This window comes from Mytilus galloprovincialis, chromosome 4, assembly GCF_965363235.1.
Source record: "Mytilus galloprovincialis chromosome 4, xbMytGall1.hap1.1, whole genome shotgun sequence".
Taxonomy (NCBI): domain Eukaryota; kingdom Metazoa; phylum Mollusca; class Bivalvia; order Mytilida; family Mytilidae; genus Mytilus; species Mytilus galloprovincialis.
This window is the reverse complement of record NC_134841.1, coordinates 83,078,639-83,099,775: the sequence shown is the minus strand read 5'-3', so window position 1 is coordinate 83,099,775 and position 21,137 is coordinate 83,078,639. Positions and strand designations below refer to the sequence as shown.

The window sequence follows — 21,137 nt, the reverse complement described above, 5'->3', positions numbered from 1 at the left end:
TTTCTGTCTTATCATAGTAGTTACGGAGACTAGTAATTGTATGAGTTTGTGCCAGTAAATCAAGTAAGGCCGCATGTACGTTTGGACGATTTTATGAGTATCTTTCCTGGAGTAATGAAATTGCTTTGTCGTAATTTGTATTCGTTTATGGAAAATCCTGTTATAGTTTGTAACGCTTCGCTTTGTAGAAAGGACTTTCTCTTCTTCTGTTATTCGTAAATCTCTGTCCTTTATATTGAAGATGTAAAAAAAAATATTTTTTAAAACAATCAACTTTTTTAAACATTTTGTTGCTCGCCAAAAAAAAAGTTCTGAAAACAGAAGCAAAAAAACAAATAAGATACTCACTCTTCCAAACTTTAACTACCAAGTATTTCCATCCTTGGCTTTCAAATATTCGGCTCTGAGCGTTCCTGGTGAAAGTAAATCCAGAAAAGGGCTTCGGACGCATTTAATTAATAACGTATTGTTTTTACTTTTTGGCAATTACCTTTGCATTGTCTATTCGTTTTCGACTAATGGGTTTGAATATCCCTTTGTGTTTTTCCTGTTTATTGCCAACAAAATTTTGAATTCAAGGCTTTTATAAACTCCACCTACAAACAAATGACCTCGTTCCAGTATTCAATTAGATTGTTGCTGTTTTATTTAAGTCAAAGTTGATCTTGGACTGCTTTGGAAGTTCCGTTGAGGTTCTTTCGGTTCAATCGCTCGTGTATGTATATGTTTATTACATTGGAGCGTTTCTGTTCAAGTAAGTCAAAGTCATGCGTCTTTTACAACCCTTACATAGCGCAACATTTTTCTTTTAACATTTTACACTGTTTTATATAATATTACTTTATTTCATGATGACGTTTGTATTATTTCTTTGAAACAACTGTTTATCATATAAGAATTAAATAAACATATATATATTGTGTATCTACTTCTGCAATTATGTAACATTGTTTCATTGATAGGTTCGAATGCATCATCAATTAGAGGAGAATTAAATAATATGATGAAAAAAGGGGATCAAAAACTTGGTGCTTATAGAGAGTCAGTTATATGTTGTTCTTGTAAGTATATATTTGTTAATTTTTTTTTAATGAAAAAGAAAACTGTTGAATGAAATAGAAATTAACTAATTGATATTTTTTTTAGATTCGATAGATAAAAATATTTCGTTATTGTTTTGAAAATGTTTGTATGTCGATACTACCTTTAAACGGCCGCAGAGACAGTACAAAATAATATACTAGGACTGAACTGATCTTAAATCAGGATAACAAAGTTTCATAGAAAAACCCTGAATTTTCATCAATAACATTTTGTATTAAACTAGGTGAATGAAATTGAAATTGAAACTTAGTAAAGTCTTTACACGACTTCATGTTTTTTTCGAAAAGAAGTTGACATAATGATGCTTGGGTAGAACAAGGGGTTTCACTTCAAAACTATAATTTGACAGGTGTGCAGTCCAATCTTTCAAAATACAACTTTTTCAAATGTTTAAATTTGTTAAAACCATATCCGTTTTATGAACTTTCAAACATCAGACGAATCTTTTTTTTCGATTTGTCTATTCAAGAACTGAGTTTATATTTTCATACATATGAACGTGTGTAAGGGTTTGTCAAACTCTTTGTAAATGATAAATAATAAATAACTAGTGGTGTTATCTAAAAGCAACAGAAGTATACCGCTGTTCAATAGTCATAAATATAAACATACTCATTGAAAACAAATAAATACTGATTGCTATTTATTTTTTGACAAGGAAAAACTTTTGAGAGTAATATCGTGATAATTTTCTCATTTGGGAACAAACTTACGACATTGAATTTTATTCATTTTAGACATACGTTATTTTAACATACCATTCTTTTTTCAAACTCAGCCTATCGGAAAAAGTGTATGCATTACAAAAGAACACATCGATATCATAAAACAAGGCGATATCATAAAACAGGGCGATATCAAAACACAAGGCGATATCATAAAACAGGGCGATATCAAGCAAAGCTCGGGTCCAATCGATTATCGAATAATCGAAGGCATCATCGAAACAGAAAGTTCCGACCACGTTACCACTCGATGAATAATCATCATTACAGGCATTCCGTAAGTTAATCATCGGGTGTTTAGTTCAAGAGGTAATGGTTCATTTCCCCTGAATACTCTTCCTTCACAAGTTTAAAATCCAAAGATGATGACAATTATTGGCTTTTTCATAACATAATTTTGGGATTTGACACCAAATTTTCACATAATTAATATCTAAATAATGGAAAACAACACGTTTAATAATTTATTGCGTCCGAAGCGCTTTTCTGGATTAACCTTCATCAGGAACGCTCAAAGTCAAACATTTGAAATCCGAAGATGTATAAGTACCGAAAATCGTTGAAGAGCTATATGTCAAAAATACCAAAAATAAATAGCCAAATTCATCTAAAGCCAACTTTGCCTGAGGGAGTTGAAACCTTAGTTTCATAATAATTTCAAAATTTATAAACGGACAATTTTAGTAAAGTTTAGGGCTACATATTTTTGTTCCACGGATAATTTGACACAATATTGTAAATTGTACATGTTTTTGTATAGTGTAATATCAAAAGACACCCACAACTATACGATATCAAGTTGTATTTTTGTAGAAAATTTGCATTTTAGAGATGTCCTCATTTACTTTTAGAATATAAAGTTTGAAATTTATAAAAAAAAATATGGAAATCTTTTTTGAGCCTTTTTATGCTTTTCATATTACAGAAATATTTACTTGATAATGTCGTTTCAATCTTAATTATAAATATAAGGAGAAGTATTATTATTTCAAAGAGGTATAACTATCCATCACAGTACCTCAAAAAGAGGAATAAATAGCGACAGGTAACCGTAAGTCTTAAACATTGAAAAAAACAATAAGTTATAAGAAGTTATGAAAGGCATCGGCATGACAAAAAGTGAAACAACTCAATGAAAAAACCAACTGCCTTATGTTTTCTACAGCATACAAAGTTATATGATAGACAGTCACCCGCTAAATTACAGGCTCCTGTCACTCATAACATCGATGTGAAATTCCAAATTTAAGTAAAAGGAATCTGTTTATGAAATCAATTCGGGCAAATTGTGTCCTACCTTTTTCTTTACTGCTAGAAAAGTTTCTGCATGGAGCAAGATGATTTATTTCCTTTTCCCTGACCTTGATTTTGATATTTTTGTTTTTCTTTTGATGTACATTTTACTTATATTTTACTCAGGTTTTAATGTATTGTGGTGTATGTGTTTCCCCTTTGATTGAATATTACCTAATAATGTTATTAAACATATTTTACGCAATGGCTATGTAAGCAAAATGTTGAAGTCATTTGTTATTTATTGTTAAGTGTCGTGTTTTAGTCTTAAATACATCAAGAAATGATTTTTGTTACCCTTTAAAATTGAGAATGGAAATGGGGAATGAGCCAAAGAGACAACCACCCGACCATAGAGCAGACAACAGCAGAAAGTCACCAACAGGTCTTCAATGCAACGAGAAATAAATTCTCGCACCCGGAGGCGTCCTTCAGCTGGCCACTAAACAAACATACACTGGTTCAGTGATAATGAACACCATACTAAACTCCAAATTGTACACAAGAAACTAAAAGTTAAAATAATACAAGACTAACAAAGGCCAGAGGCTCCTGACTTGGGACAGGCGCAAAATGCGGCGGGGTTAAACATGTTTGGGAGATCTCAACCCTCCCCTATACCTCTAGCCAATGCAGAAAAGTAAACGCATAATAATGCGCACATTAAAATTCAGTTCAAGAGACGTCTGAGTCTGATGTCAGAAGATGTAACCAAAGAAAATAAACAAATGACAATAATACATAAATAACATCAGACTACTAGCAGTTAACTGACATGCCAGCTCCAGACTTCAATTAAAATGATTGAAAAATTATGTCTTCATCATATGAATATCAGGCACAATCCTCCCCGTGAGGGGTTTAGTATCTTACCATCATAACATACATGTATATGAGAAGAACATAACCCGTGTCATGCCAACAACTGGTTTATTAATAATAAATGTGTTTAGTTTCGATGCAAAGACCCTATAAGTGAATCAATATTAAAGCCAAAATATGCAATTTTTAATGACCTGACAACAGTATCGTAACTATATCCCTTCTTAATAAGTCTATTTAAATGTTTTGTTAGCTTCTGAGGTGAATACTGACATGTTTGTGCTTTATAAAGAATATTTCCATAAACTTTGGATGTGAAATACCTGAACGTATAAGAAGTTTGCATGTTGAGCTATATTTCCGAATGATGTCCTTATACCGATGCTAAAATCTAGTAAATGTTTTGACTAGTTTGTGATATCGAAAACCCTGGTGTAATAATTTTTCAGTAATACATAAATTTTTCTCGTTAAATTCTAAAACATTGTTACATACACGAGCGAATCGTACAAGTTGAGATATATAAACACTGTAAGATGGTGACAAGGGAATGTCACCATCTAAAAATGGATAATTAACGATAGGAAATGAGAAATCATCTCTTTTATCATAAATTTTAGCATTTGCATGTTAAGTGTACCTGTATATTTTGAGTTGTGTTTCGTTATAATACACATGTAAAATTTCTTGTATATGGTTAAAATTACGAATGTGTGCCTCTAATACAATACCATGATAAAATTTATTGCAGATACTTATTCAAAACGAACTCTTCTAAAATGAAAATAGTATAGATTAAGACATAAATTATAAGTGCGTAAATATAGAAACCAAAATGCACAGTACAGTAATACTTATAAATTAGAATTAATTCATTTATTTGAAGAATTGGAATAATATCGGTATTATTTTTTTTATTATAACCATAACGACATTTATCTATGTTTGACTGATGGGCCATAGAATTTATTTCATGTTTAGTATCTTATTACATGAAAGGTCAGCTTAGAACAAAAATATTACTTTGCTAAATGGTAGGGAAAAGATACAAGGGTGAATTCTTGATAATGTTGCATGTAAATCGCCTTCCATAGAAGTAAGGAATGTCAGTAAATAGCACACAATTTTATTTAGGGTCTAACTGAACACCACCTCCGTGTGCGGGATTTTCTCGATGCGTTGAAGATCCATTAGTGGCCTTCGGCTGTTGTCTGCTCTTTGTTCGGGCTGTTGTCTCTTTGACATATGGCCCATTTTCCTTCTCAATTTTATTCAAACGCATGAATAATGTGTGTGTTTGGTCTATTAGATAGCAGATATAATTTACATGTCATAATTATTTTGATTAAAACGCTGTGGTGCATACAACCTGATTTAACTCACAAAACCTTACTTTGTAAGTCAATTTCAAGTCGGGATCTTGATAGTTTAGTAATAGTTTACTTTAAGTGTTTTGTTCCTTTTTTTTAATTGTTATAGGATTATGTGAATCTAATTAGTTTAATCATTATGATAAACGTTTTTAAAAAGAAGATATAATCAGCATTATTGCATCAAATCTCTTTAAATGCGCATTTCAATTTGAAAAATAAATGTTTTGAACTTTGTTGCATATAAAATCATGCAAGTCATGATATCAATTTGGATAGTCCCAATTTATAGAATTTCAAAGGATTTCCACACTCATTTGCTGCTTTTAAATCTGATAATTTAACGGTTAGTAACCAGATTAAATCAAAATTATAGCTGTAAGTGACATTATATGTGGAATTGTAATGTAATGAACAAACTTTTATGAACATTTATTGCGAATGAAATTATGCATGGAAAGATTTTACTGTGATCAAGTGAATGTTTCAAAATGATTTGTCCCAGTTTAGGAATTTCAAAGGGTTTTTGCACAATTTAGTTGTTTTTTTTTTTTAATTTTAAAAGAAAGTGATGTGATTGGTTAACCATTTATAGGACAAGATATTTTAAACAATCTTGCTGTACTTATGTAGCATTAAACTAAAGTCAGGGTGTCACATTATGTTGCTAATTCGTGTTCAATAAATAAAAATACAAATGACCTTAATTTTTTCTATAAACATGTTAAGACTGCAGTGGATTTGGTAAGGTTAATTAAGAAAATAGATGATTGAAAACAAAAAGTAAACGTAGTAATATTGTAGTCACTATCTGAGTGCAAATAGTTAATTGAATATTGCAGAATAATTTCACAATTCTTTCCTTCATGCACCCATATGTTTATAATGTTAGATTATATTCATTTCTTTTTGCTCATTCTCATTCACTTTATCATGTTACCGAAGTTTTTTCACGTCTTCAATTTCTCAAGTAAACAACTCATAAATCCACCAATGTGACTTGTGTACAAATGATTACATTTGTGGATACATTCATAATGATATCAAAGGGATGATCAAACTCATAAGTTGATGACAAACTGACAACGCCTTGGCAAAAAACGAGAATAGACAAAAAGACAAACAGAATACATACAACATAACAGTATAAACAACTTTTAATTGAGAACCACGAACCCCACCAAAATTCGGTAGAATAGGGAAAATTGCAATTGTTAGTGCTCTCATTTGTACAATACTTGATAGAATTTTATAAAACATGTATCGTGTGTTTATATTAGCAATGCCCTTCGAGTTAAAAAAAAATCGGTGCTGATCAATTATCTTTTATTTAAGTTAAGCCCATTGAAAATATAATTACATTTTAAATCGCATTTTTAGAGCTCTCATTTGTACATTTTTTGCCGGATTTTTATAAAATCTGTATGCTAATATCATCAATGTTTATCACAAATTCGAAAAGATATAGTTTACAAACAGAAAACATCCACATAGCACCGTAAATATCCTTTGATTGCTTCTTAGATATTAGTAGTCTAATGCAATAACTAGCACTTTAGTAAAGTTTGCAGTGGTCGCTTAGTGTAACGTTTGCACTCAACGTGGTGACTTTAATATTATAAGGACAAAACAGTCAATGTGGTTAATGTTTAACTTGAAATGAATGATTGTTTCAATTTTAGTTTTAGTAATCGGTTTCTAAGAATAAGTCTTCGTGGGTTTATTTCTAAAGTTAGTGTCAAAGCAATGACTACAATGTGAACAGTATACTTAAGAAGAAAACTATGCAGTTTATTGTGTTCTCGAACGTTTTGCTAATCAACATTCATCAGCAACTTTGCTAAAAAAAGATGTAAGAAAGCAAGCAAAAATCCTGTATTAATTTTGAAAACAATTTTGTTTAAAAAAAAATAGCACTTGAAATATGAACGAATGAATATAGGGATTAGTTGATTAACATACATTTTGGTCACAAGCTTCACTGAAAGAAATATGCTCTGAAATGCGTATCTTGTGCCGGAAAACTTGTGACATTTAATGTTAATGAACAAATTTAGAAAGGGTAACCTCTAAAGTTGTTTTTTGTCCCTGTTTTTTTCTAAACCACGTAAATATCCGTATTAAGAAAAAAAAAGAAATTTGGTTTTGTTATTTGTACAGTTATTCATAGCATTATTTCTGTATTTTCAGGCACACCGGTTATATCCATACTATGTCTGACGATTGGATTAATAATTCAGAGATTAGTCAGATGATGACTGTGTTTATTTGTTAGTGCTATATTTGACATTGTTTGTTATTTAAATTTTGTCTCTGATTGTTTTAAAATATTGTCTAGGATATATTTGAACATCATATACCTGTATCATCTAATGAAACAGACTGTTATAAATGCCATATTTTCGTTTTGAATTTTCAACACATTAAGTTTATTTGTTTTGTGAAATTTGTTCTGTGTCCCAAGTAACAATATTGGGTAGATACTTCGTCTTGATAGTTTAAGTTATTAAGCATGTTTCCTTTTTTTTTTTTTTTTTTTTTTTTATTTCAAAAATAATAATATTTATTATCTTATAAACAAATTTAAACACGTTTGTGACAAACGGCGATTTTATTTTTTAACAAATTTGATCAAATCTGACCTAAAATGTCAATTTTAAACGTTGATAAGTGAAATCTGTTTCTTGAATTATTTTGACAATCTGCTCCAACAAACGAATAATAAATCATATGTATTCACTTCCGACTTCAATTTATTGAAACATGTTAATGGGTGTATATAAGAGATGTTTGATGAAACATAATTATACCGGAAGTCATAATATGCAACCCACCTGTATAGGCAATTTGGGCATTTCTTATGTTATGAAATGATTTTACCGTAATCATTTATATAAGTATGTTCATGTGTCATCTGCAAGCAATATGAATGTTTAACGCCATTATTACGTTTTAAAAGAATTGAATCAAGCAAAACAACTTTAAATATAAGTCATAAAAAAAATCTAAATTCGATGAGATTTTAATGGTTTTGCATTCTGGTGTAAATTGTAAATTTGCTTATTTCAATAAAATAGACTTTAATATTTTTCATAGGTTACTATCAGGTAAAACTATCATTAATGCAAAGGCATTTAAAGCCTGATATTCTTCATCATTTAGTTAGATAGTGTAATTCGAGCATTATTTAATAAGTCTGTTTGCACGTAAAATTTTGTGAAAATATGTGATTTTTGTGGGTTATATGTTAAACCGTATATATATGTTATATTAAAAAGTTGATGGTCACCTATTTGTTTTGTTATTTTATTGTTTAATCGTATGTTGATCTCTATAATCTCTATGCATCATGTAATTCCAATTTATTTTAATCTTATTTAATTGTTGAACGGAAATGGTTATTTAAATCACAGAAGAAGATAACATCCATGACTATTCCTAAAGCCTCCGCAAAAAAACTCAATTCAAATGAAAAATGTTCTCATTGAGTTTTGTATATATTATAACAGTATTTTGTAATGAATTCAAGGTGTAACTATGAAACATTTATCATTTTTGTCCCCACTTGTGACGCGTTGCAGGGGACATGGAAATATTGGGCGCCTTCTGTCAGGTTTTGTGAGCACTATTTGTGACATGTGTATAATTCTTGCCAGATGTTCATAAAACTAATATCATAAGATAATTTCAGCAATGTCTTTAACGAGTTCGAAAATTAATGCCGATCAATTCATTTTAAAAGAGTTGTGTCACTTTGGAATTTAATTTATAATGATTTTTTTACGACTGTCATACAAGCAAGAGATTAAACTAGCTTTAATCCACAAATTTCTACACAAGAAAATGCCTGCACCAAGGCATGAATTAATGACAGTTGTAATACATTGGTTTGATGTGTTTAAGGTTTTGATTTTGACACTATGGACTTTCTGTTTCGATTTTAGCTTGGAGTTCGGTATTTTTGTTATTTAATAATTGCATTGGTAGCACTCTCTGGTGTACATTATTGCTATATTTTTATGAAACTTTTAAACATAAGTTTATAAAGGCAATGGAATTAAATTTCAATTTGCTTTGGTAGATTTAGTCGGAAGATGAATTTGGCTTTAATTTTTAGGTCAGTTTTGTTCATATATATTCAAACATTTATTTTCCACATGTTTGGGTTTGTGCGCTCCTGATGAAGTGTGATCAAGAAATGCGTATCTTAAGCACGAAATTTATAAAGTGTCATTTTCTTTTAGAAAAAATACTAAATACTAAATACAAAAATCTGTATCTGTTATCTTCTGAATCTCAATTTATGACTAACTTCTTGATGTCTAGTACAATTTCACTTAGCGGATAATTTTAATGATACTCATGAATCGCAATCTAATTAAAAACCGATCTCTCATCGCTCCTGTTTCTGATATGTCGCGTGGGAGATCTAACGAAACCCGCTTTGAGGTCACATGTGAGTGACCTCGTAGGTGTGTCTTTTTCGACCAATGAAATTGAGTCTTCCACGATCTTGGAAGTTTAACGTAAGGCAAAGGGATGTAACTCATTTTATTTACGACGAAATCGTCATTCATAACAATTCATAAACTTTTTTGATTGGCTTATTAATAGGTCGCCAACTCATTTGCATATCTTTATAAATTCATGACTTTTAGTTCACTCACATGTGACCTCAAAGCCGGTTTCGTTAGATCTCCCACGCGACATATCAGAAACAGGAGCGATGAGAGATCGGTTTTTAATTAGATTGCATGAATCGTTACTTGATCTTAATATTCGAAATTCAATCAAGATACACAAAGTAATTAAAACTTGACTTCCTTTTTAAAAGTTGCTTTCCATACATAAAGTAGACGATCAGAAGCGTTGTCTTTTAACAAATGTTTATTCTACTTTAACATCTTGCATTTATTGTCGAGCCTGCATTTCTTCATTGGTAACTAGGTCGTCATCGTCAACATTAAGGTCCAGTTTATAGTTAAAGTTTTTTTAAACAACAACAACTTTGACAATTTTCAGAGATTTGTACAAAATTTGGACAAATGATTTTATGATCAAGAATCAGTATTAAAAGTAAAAAAATAAAAGATATTTCTTTATTTTCTTTATTTGACTGATAAATGTTTTTGTTTTTGCATTAAACATTAAGATACAGTCAAAGGTAGTTTTTCATACGTCAATAACTTGATCAAACCTTCATGTGATTTCAAGAAACTTGGACAGAGCTTTCGTATTATAAAAAATAAAGTTTACTCTGTTTTTGAAAAAAGTAAATATTTTCTAAAATATGTGATCCAAGACTGTATGTGAATGTTAACTGCTAAACAATATGATTTTTTTTCAAATTATTGCTCCTACAATATCTCTTTATTTAAAAAAAAAAGCTTTGTTAACTTTTATAAAGTTTTGATAAACTTATTGATGTCGTATAAGAATTTAAAAATGCAAAAAAAAAAAACTAAGTCATTTAATCAATAAAGTATGAAAAAAGTGTATAAAAAAAATCTTTCCGATGACATTCCGGCGACAAAAAACATACGTTCGGCTGTATCTTAATACCATTTCTTAAAAAATTAAGTTCATCACTAAATTTGAAAAAAAATCATTGAACTATTTGAAACGTGGAAATAAGGTTCTTAAAAATTAAGAAGAAGAAAAAAACGTCTGAAGGACAAAGTTTGAAGATTTGTCCTTTTCAAGTGTAAGAAAAAGTGATTCTTTAAATGATACTGATTTTTTTCTGTATTACCACAATTTAAGCATCGAAACTAACGTATGCTATGGCCATTGTTAAAAGTAGTGATATTTCATTTACAAGAGTGTGAATTTTAATGTTAGGTGTTCTCAACAAACTTTGTCTTATATATTGATATACATATAGAAAAGTAGGTTTAAATTTTCCCACACTTATGACAATAAGATCTAAAATCACATTCCAAAATAAACATACATATAAATGAAAATAATACAACATATTTATTTACCTGTAAAACCTTTAATTACTTCAAGACGTCATTGGTCTCTCTTTATTATGATGTACTTGGATGTACCTTTTGTTGTTCTACTAGTCGAAAGAAAATGGTAGTTAGTACGATAATATCGAAAAAAGTTTAGCCATTCTACAAATGAAAGGTAAAATAACAAAAAAATACCGATCTCAAAGGAAAATTCAAAACGGAAAGTCCTTTCTTAATCTGCAAAATCAAAAGCTCAAACACATCAAACGAATGGGGAAAACTGTCATATTCCTGACTTGAAACATGTATTTCCTGATGTAGAAATTAAGTCATGGAGTAAACCTGGTTTTATAGCTAGCAAAAACTTTCACTTGTATGACAGTCGAATGGACAGTCGAATGGAATTCCATTATATTGACAACAATGTGTGTGCAACATAAACAGTCATGTTTTTCTCTAACTGTTTATGACGTCTTTACACCAAACTTGTTGGGATGTACAAGTAACTTGCCACGTCCACTTGTATTTTTGTCCGTCTGGTGAGTTGAGCCCTTTTCAACTGATTTTTATAGTTCGTTCTTATGTTGTACTGTTATACCGCTGTCCCAGGTAAGAGGATGGTTGGGATCTCGCTTACATGTTTAACCCCGCCACATTCTGTAAGAATGTGTATGTCCCAAGTCTGAAAATACTAAAAGGGGTACTACCTACGAGATATATAAAAAAAATCTTAAGTACAACTTCTTTTTGTTCAAACATTGATGAAAATGAAACAGTGAAATAATGATTCGCCTTTAGCAGCCAGTATGGTTTAATTTTGTCAAATTCAGTTAAAAAAACTTGATGATGAATTATTCACTTACAAATGAATAATTCAATCTCATAGAATCCGTATTCATGTGAATTTCAATTCAACCTCCTAGCTATGGATAACTCGTTCATTGTGCATGTTAGGCTATTTAAAGGGGAAAATGTCAACATTGAAAGTGAAACAAAGGTAAATCACTGGATTGACTGATTTGGAACACAAAATACCATTCTTATACATTCCTATTTCTATATATTTATGTTTATATCGCTTATGTGACCATTGGGGGTCTTCGGAGGTCAACTAAATAGTTTATTAGATGGCACCAAGACTTAAATACATACGAAACAAAGTTACATAGTATCGAGCTCATACCTTGTAAATTGTTTATTTTAGACGTTTCATAATTTGGATAATTGTTTTACATGGTTATCAATCAAATATGAGAATTTGTGGCTAATCGGTGAACGTGAATTTGAAAGCTAGTTCACCTTTAATCCGTTAGTTTAGTCATTTAACTTGTGTCTGGCAAGAACATGGTTTATTTATTTGTTCTGATTTATAGTTTGATACACCTAGTGAAATGCAATAATGAAATCAAATATATATGACCTTTGTTTGTAAATATCAGTTTTGTTACAATAAAAAGGATGATTTCTATATCGATCTATACCATATGTACTGTTTGAAAGCCAATATAGGGGTGAAAAGATAGCAATGTGTTCTTCCAAATTATCATAAAACGAAGCCCATAGGTATCAAATAGCATCAAAACTGTATCCTAAAGTTTAACATTCTTGTTGGTAGTCTTAATAGATGTATACTAGTACATATCACTACAAATATTTTACTATTGAGTTAACCAATCCTCAATTTTGCTTCCAAAAGCCTTTGTTTTCGGGTGGGGGACTATATTTTAGTCAAAGAATTTGTCGGACACAGCATGGAATTACCCTTCAACGTGCTACCATAGCTCTAACCGTTTTGCTCAATTAGATCAAAAATCAAGGAAACAATAGTGGAATATAGTTTTGTGTTATGGTAAGAATACTTTACAATCGGAAGATTTTGATTTGATTTTTGATGTTTTAACGCCACTTTTAAGCACCTCATTTATGCTATTTCTTGGCGGCCAGTTTTTATTGTTGGTGGAAGCCGGAGTGCCCGGGGAAAACCACCGGCCTTCGATAGGGAAACTAAAAATCCTAGTCAATTAAGATTGGATTCGAGTGCACCCACAAGATCAGGGTTCGAACTCACAACCTCAGTGTTGACTGGCTAGTGATTACAGTAGTAGCTTGGCCACAATCGGAAGAGAAACATAACCAACAGACAGATTAAAAAAATGCTGATAAAAAATCATCAAACTATACATATAGTTATCAAATATCAATAATTGAAAATAATAAAGTGACAATTAAAGAATGTAACAAAAACTAAACAGGTTTGTTTAACTTAAGATTCGGAACATCTACCAACTCTGACACTGGAGGTTAAATTCCGTCAATTAATATAGAACCAAATAGTTGTCAATGGTACCAAGCTTATAATTTGATACGCCAGACGCGCGTTAAGACTCATCAGTGACGCTCAGATCAAAATTGTTTTTGGAACAGTAGGATAGTCGTTGTATTATGAGAATAATACATTTATAGTATCTTTCTTCTGTATCCCTATTTGTGACATTTTTACCTATTATGTCTGTTTGTTTTGTGCACACACCGTTGTCAATATAATGGAATTTGATGCGACTGTCATACAAGTGAGAAGTTAAGCTGGCTATAAAACAAGGTTTAATCCACTATTTTCTACGAAAGAAAATGCCTGTACCAAATTAGAAATATGACAGTTGTTATCCATTCGTTTGATGTGTTTGAGCTTTTGATTTTGCCATTTGATTAGGGACTTTCCGTTTTAAATTTTCCTCGTTCCTTATTGTTGTGATTATAATTTTTAATGTATAGTTATATGCTCACATTTTTCAGGATGTCTCAAACCAACTGTCCATTTGTTTCAAGTGGTTTTGCTGTACTATATTGTCATTTCGGTTCCTATAATCCAGAATTTATTCCTATTTGTTAAAACGCTGGCAAGAAGTGAGATAAAATATAAGCCTATATTAGATCTGCAGTGTCAAAATGTATGTCACCAAAACATTCATAGATTTTGTGGAACTCCATATTGGTATTTTTTTTTAATTTTCTGTTTTAGTCAGAATGATTGTAATAATTATGAGCAAGGTTTAGTATCTTATAAACCTATTCTTATCTTTGCTGGAATTTTAATTTCTAAGTCTAACAGAAACATAGTTGTCTAATCCATCATTATTTCCATATTCATATGCAGCTTCACATGATCTAGACTTGTGTGCACTATTTCATTAAAAAGTATGAATAGATGGCATGACGGCGGTAATGCAGAATCCTTTGGAGCAGGAGTACAAAGCTTATGCCATACTGAGGTTCTTTAGTACAAGTTCACAAATAAGGCATGGTGCATTAGCAACAAGGTATTAAATAAACTTGGAAATCAACATCAAGTTTAGAAAACCTGCATTTCTCCTTCCCGCTTTATTTCATGATGTTAGCTATATTTTTTTTTGTATTTCATGTTACTATCATTTTTTCTTCTTAGTTGATTTTTTCTTATTCAATCTAAATGTTATAATTTAAAGGCATATTGTGACTTATAATATACCTTTATAGATAAATTACAAACACATGATAGTATGAATGAAATTTTGCATATTGTGTTAGTATGAAAACTTAAGACCTAAGATTAGTCCATGCATGCATGCATGGACAAAGGCAACACACGTTAACTTAGTCCATACTTGCATGGACTAACACCACAGATATAACCCATGCAATGGGCTACTCAAACTATTTTTTTTCTTCAATTTTTGAAGCAGCATTAGTCAATGCAAACATGGGCTAACCCAATTATCTTATGCAACTTAAACTTAGTCCATGTATGCATGGACTAACATTACCGTTCTTACTATTTCATTCGACAAATGGTATTAAAGCATTAGTCCATGAACTAACCCAATTACTTAAGCTTAGTGCATGCATGCATGCACTAACCTTATTTACTTTAGCTTAGTCCATGGATGCATGCATTAACCTTATTTACTTTAGCTTAGTCCATGCATGCATGCACTAACCCATTTACTTTAGCTTAGTCCATGCATGCATGAACCAACCCATTTACTTTAGCTAAGTCCATGCATTCATGAACTAAGGCTACTGAGTTTTCCTAGTGTAGTGACACAGTGAGATTTTGTATAGGTTCAAATAAGGACACTTTTGTTTACAGTGATGTATTTTTGAAACATTAAACGTAATTATTGTGATGGCTGTTTCTTAGCAAAAACAAAGATAACTGCATATTCAGGACATATTGGCGTGATATGATTTACCATCCTGATTTTTTTTATCCCCACCCTAAACCATATATATTCGTGTATGGAAAAAAAATTAAATTAAAGGGATGTTACCCCACCCCCTGTTATTTAAAAACTTGAAAACAGTCAAGATTTTTACTTCTAAACCATGTATAGTCTTCCACGTCCACTTGTATTTTTGTCCATCTGATTTTTATAGTTCGTTCTTATGTTATATTGTTATACCACTGTCCCAGGTTAGGGGGAGGGTTGGGATCCCGCTAACATGTTTAACCCCGCCACATTATTTATGTATGTGCCTGTCCCAAGTCAGGAGCCTGTAATTCAGTGGTTGTCGTTTGTTTATGTGTTACGTATTTGTTTTTCGTTCATTTTTTATATATAAACAAGGCCATTAGTTTTCTCGTTTGAATTGTTTTACATTGTCTTATCGGTGCCTTTTATAGCTGACTATGCGGTATGGGCTTTGCTTTGTGACTTATAGTTGTTAATGTCTGTGTCGTTTTGGTCTTTTGTGGACTGTTGTCTCATTGGCAATCATACCACATCTTCTTTTTTATATTGTATGGGACAATAAAACACATCAAATGAAATACAGGGAGAATCCATTGGGGGTCACCTCCACCCCTTCATGTTTGAAAACTTGTAAATTGTTGAGAATCCCACCCCTAAACCATATATATATTACTGTATGAGACAATAAACCAAATTAAATGAAATATATGTGAAGTTTTTTGGGGTCACACCCACCCCATCCTGTTTGAATACTTGTAAATGGTCGAGATCCCCACCCTAAACCATATATATTTTTGTATTGGACAATAAACCATTCTAAGGAGGTCAACCCTACCCCTCATGTTTGAATACTTGTAACAGAACGAGATCCCCACCCCTAAACCATATATATTCTTGTAAGAGACAGCAAAACAAATTAAATTAAATACAGGTGAAGTCCCTGGGGGTAAGTCTATCCCCTCCTTTTTTTGAAAACTTGTATAGTCGAGAGTCCCACCCCTAAACTATATTTATTCTTGTTTCTGACAATACAATGCATCAAATGAAATATGGGACCATGGAAATGGCGAATTATGGGAGCTTTGCTTGGGAGATTTTTTACAGCATCCTGTTACAATCACTCTTGTTATTTGACTGTGATAACGATGATGAATTTGATATTTCATTGAGTGCGCATTGTTGTTAATATTTTACTTAGTTTCACTCAAAAAGTATTAAATTAACCATATATCCATATTTTTTATTAACAAATTATTCCAAAAAAATGTTTTTGTTTATCAATTATCTTATCTTCCTGAGGTTCTTAAAACTCAGATTTGCAAGGTTTTGATATACATGTATATCCTCAATAAAAGAAAAATAAATTTGTAAATCTTGAATGATTTAACACTTATTTCCATCTGTGATATTTATAATATTGTACATGTAAGGTAGTTAGTATTTTTGTAGGAGTTTTGTTGATTAAACCACTTTTTAGCTCACCTGGCCCAAAGGGCCAAGTGAGCTTTTCTGATCACTTTGCGTCCGTCGTCCGTCGTCATCGTCCGTCGTCGTTAGCTTTTACAAAAATCTTCTCCTCTGAAAATACCGGGCCAAATTTAACCAAACTTGGCCACAATCAGTGGCGTAGCTTGCATGTATGCTCAGATGCTCAAGCATCCACATCATTTTGACAAAAAAAAATAGCAGCAGTTTAACTCGGAAGTGTCCAAATGTAACAAGGCTGAGGGTATGGGGGATAACGTCCAGTCATTTTCGAAGCAGCATGCCTAGTCTTTCATTTAGGATAATTTAGTTTATGTAAACAAGATAGTTGAATCGCAATATAGTGTTTCAAGTTAGCTTTTGTTCGTAAAAAAAAGTCATCGGCTAAGGCAAGCGGAGAGGACTGATACGCAGACCCGTGGACATGTTTCATTTGAAATTGAACCTAGTGGAGAGATGGCTTCTCATTTGACTATTTAGCAATTGACAATTACTAAAACACAATTATCTGATATCGTTTCTTGCGATATGGTAAACGACGTGATAAAAAAATCAATTTGTAATAGATCGTGATAAGTCCTAGGCTTATCAATTCCCGTTTCTATCTGGGTTCAAATACTAATTTTATTTTCAATCAGTAAAGAACAACAATCCAATGTTCCCCGCCATGTACAATTACATGTCATATTTTATCTATCAAAGGGCAAGGAACAAGAGAATCACTTTTTTTCTTTATCTTTTTTATTTTCAATATCTTAATTAATTTTCATTACAATTTATATTTCGAGGGGTCATAACTGGTTAAAAATATTTGATTTCGACTTATTTTCCAAATTGTCAAAGACATTGCTTATGATATGAGTTTCACTTAATCTGACAAGAATTGTACACATGAGAGTGCTACAATGTAACAAGACCGGACGATCGGATGCCCGGTATTTTTATGTCTCCTCAACGCGTTTAGCTCAGTAGTCAAAAATCAAAAACCCAAGGTTGTGGACTCAAATTCCTGGAAAGAGAAAGCACTTCAGTTCCTATATTCCGAAGTTCCTAAATTATACAGAAGTGCCGCTGTAATGGGGGTCCGTTTTTGATATGTCAAATATGAGATTGGGTGGGAAACTTTACATCAAATGTTTATGAATTGAATGATGGTAGTTTCGAGGAAACAATAAAATTTGGTTAACAATAAAAATATATGAACTGGTGCCCGTGGGTATTTTGAATTTGAACAAAAATCTAACTAGCGTCAGATTCTGGGGGAGTACATGTGCTTAAATAAAAAATAATTTTCTGCATAAAAAGGTCCAAAATATTTTTCGCCTCGCTCCGCTCGCCGAAACATCCAGATCATTTCAACCCTGGCTACGCCACTGACAATCATCATTGGGTATGTAGTTTAAAAAATGTGCGGCGTGACCCGGCCAAACAAACCGAGATGGCCGCCATGGCTAAAAATAGAACATAGGGGTAAAATGTAGTTTTGGGCTTTCAACTCTGAAACCAAAGCATTTAGAGCAAATCTGACATGGATAAAATTGTTTATCAGGTCAAGATCTATCTGCCTTGAAATTTTAGTCGAATCAGACAACCTGTTGTTGGGTTGCTGCCCCCGAATTAGTAATTTTAAGGAAATTTTGCAGATTTTGATTATTATCTTGAATATTATTATAGATAGAGATAAACTGTAAACAGCAGTAATGTTCAGCAAAGTAAGATTTACAAATAAGTCAACATGACCGAAATGGTCAGTTGACCCCTTTAGGAGTTATTGCCTTGTATAGTCAATTTTTAACCATTTTTCGTAAATCTTAGTAATCTATTACAAACATCTTCTCCTCTGAAACTACTGGGCCAAATTAATCCAGACTTGGCCACAATCATCTTTGGGGTATCTAGTTTAAAAAATGTGTGGCGTGACCTGGCCAACCAACCAAGATGGCCGCCATGGCTAGAACATAGGGGTGAAATGTAGATTTTGGCTTATATCTCTGAAACCAAAGCATTTAGTGCAAATCTGACTGGGTAAAATTGTTCATCAAGTTAAAAGCTATCTGCCCTGAAATTTTCAGACAAATCGGACAACCTGTTGTTTGGTTGCTGAACCCGAATTAATAATTTTAAGGAAATTTTGCAGATTTTGGTTATTATCTTGAATATTATTATAGATAGAGATAAACTGTAAACAGCAATAATGTTCAGCTAAATAAGATCCACATATAAGTCAACATGACCATAATTGTCAATTGACCCCTTAAGGAGTTATTGCCCTTTATAGTCAATTGTTAACAATTTTCATAAATTTTTGTTAATTTTTGTAAATTTTTAGGAAATATTTTCCACTGTAATTACTGGGCCAAGTTCATTATAGATAGAGGTAATTTTAGCAACAAAAATGTTCAGTAAAGAAAGATCTACAAACACATTACCATCACCAAAACACCATTTGTCATGAATTTATCTCTGTCCATTGTTAATATGCACAAAGACCAAGGTGACCGACACAGGCTCTAGAGAGCCTCTAGTTTGTTACTGTTAAAGAATGTATATATAGTTTATAGAATGAATATCCCTTTGTTATTATTGAAACTTTCTGCAATAAATGATTTCATAATCTTTTAATTTTTTCTTTGATGAACTGACTGACATACAAACTGCAAGGTAGGGGGTATGCTTTGCATTACTACATGTACCTTTCATAATTAAGAATTTATGCTAGTAAAGATTGGTATGTTCCTGTTATTTGTACAATAGTTTTCTTCTAATTGTCATGATTATCAAGTCATCTTGAGTTCTTGATCTTGTATGTTAAGTTGTTACCATCTAGCTTGGTATACCATCCACAGTTTTTGAAGACTCTTTAAACAGAGTATACATGTTCCTGTCATTGATGCCATTGACCCCTTAAATATCACAAAGAACCCATTGAGCTATAATTTAATTTTGACGGGGATTTGGTTTAATTTTAAGAAAGGCATGACAAGAGTTTCGAGTAAAAGAAATGTAAAATGAGCAACCAGCAAAAAAATCAGGATGAACTATATGCATATATTTAAAAAAGTAAAGATATTAAACAAAAAAAAGTCCATGATTGAATAAAATGAAGAAAAGAAAGCAGGTCAGAGATTTATCCACCTAAGAAAAAAAAGATGTGACAAAATATTTCATCCTAACCTCATATAAAATCAAATGATAGTTCTATTATTTGACACTGAACAAAATATCAGCCTGTAACTGCTGACTAGGGAAATTAAGAAGACTTACATTGCCTGGAAATGAAGAGAGGAGGTCAAGTGCTCACAAAATATGTTTCATTGTTGTGTCTGGTCGATGTACGGAATATTTGGCCTTTAATCGTCTTGTATGTTGTTTCTTTTTTCGGTTTAAGCGTACTTTTTGGAGTGTAGAATGGCGTCCATTTTCTTGATCTAGTGCACATAAATAAATAATGTTTCTCTGGTGTGGGATTTCTACCTTCATTATGAAATATGCTTATTATCACTCTTTATATGGATATCATTCAAGAAAGGTGTCAAAGCGTGTATGGCCGGATCCAAACAAAACCTTCAATGAAGACTTCAGACTTTGCAAAAGAGTTTCCCTAATAAATGCAAATAGAGGAAATTTTTAGGTATGTGGTAAACATTCCTATCTTGCAGTTGAGAACTTATAAATTATATGTTATTGGCTTTCAACTAGTTGTCAATAACTGTCAGTACTCTCAGATCTGTACATTGTTTTTGTTTGTTTGTAAGGAATTTATAAATACCATGCTTCTTCCAGTATAGTGTTTTTGCTGGAATTTTTATATTTATTTGTATTGGATCTGACGAGTTAAGCCCTTTTCAATTGATTTTTAGTTTCGTCTTATGATGTTCTGTTACATCTCTGGCCCAGGTTACGGGAGGGTTTGGTGCAAGCAAACATGTATAACTCCTCTACTTTGTTTATGTGTTTATCCCAAGTCAGATGCGTACAATTCAGTGGTTGTCATTTGTTGCAGTATATTATATTTGTTTTTTGGCAAATTGTTAAAAATCAGGCCGTTAGTTTTCTTAATTGATTTGTTTTACATTTTCTTGTCTGTGTCTTTTATAACTAACTATGAGTATGGTTTTTCTCAAGGCTGTTGGGATATCTATTATTACT

The 21,137-nt window shown here is 31.8% G+C and overlaps 1 protein-coding gene across 1 annotated transcript in view; it reads left to right on the top strand.

The window, feature by feature from the left end:
* The window catches only part of LOC143073173 (uncharacterized), a 43,644-nt gene extending 35,042 nt beyond the window's left edge, over positions 1–8,602 (top strand). Inside the window, exons 10-11 of the mRNA XM_076248513.1 lie at positions 963–1,061; positions 7,505–8,602. Coding sequence (XP_076104628.1) covers positions 963–1,061; positions 7,505–7,569 — 164 coding nt within the window. The 3' untranslated portion in view covers positions 7,570–8,602. The remainder of the gene's footprint in view (positions 1–962; positions 1,062–7,504) is intronic.
* The last annotated feature ends 12,535 nt before the right edge of the window (positions 8,603–21,137 follow it).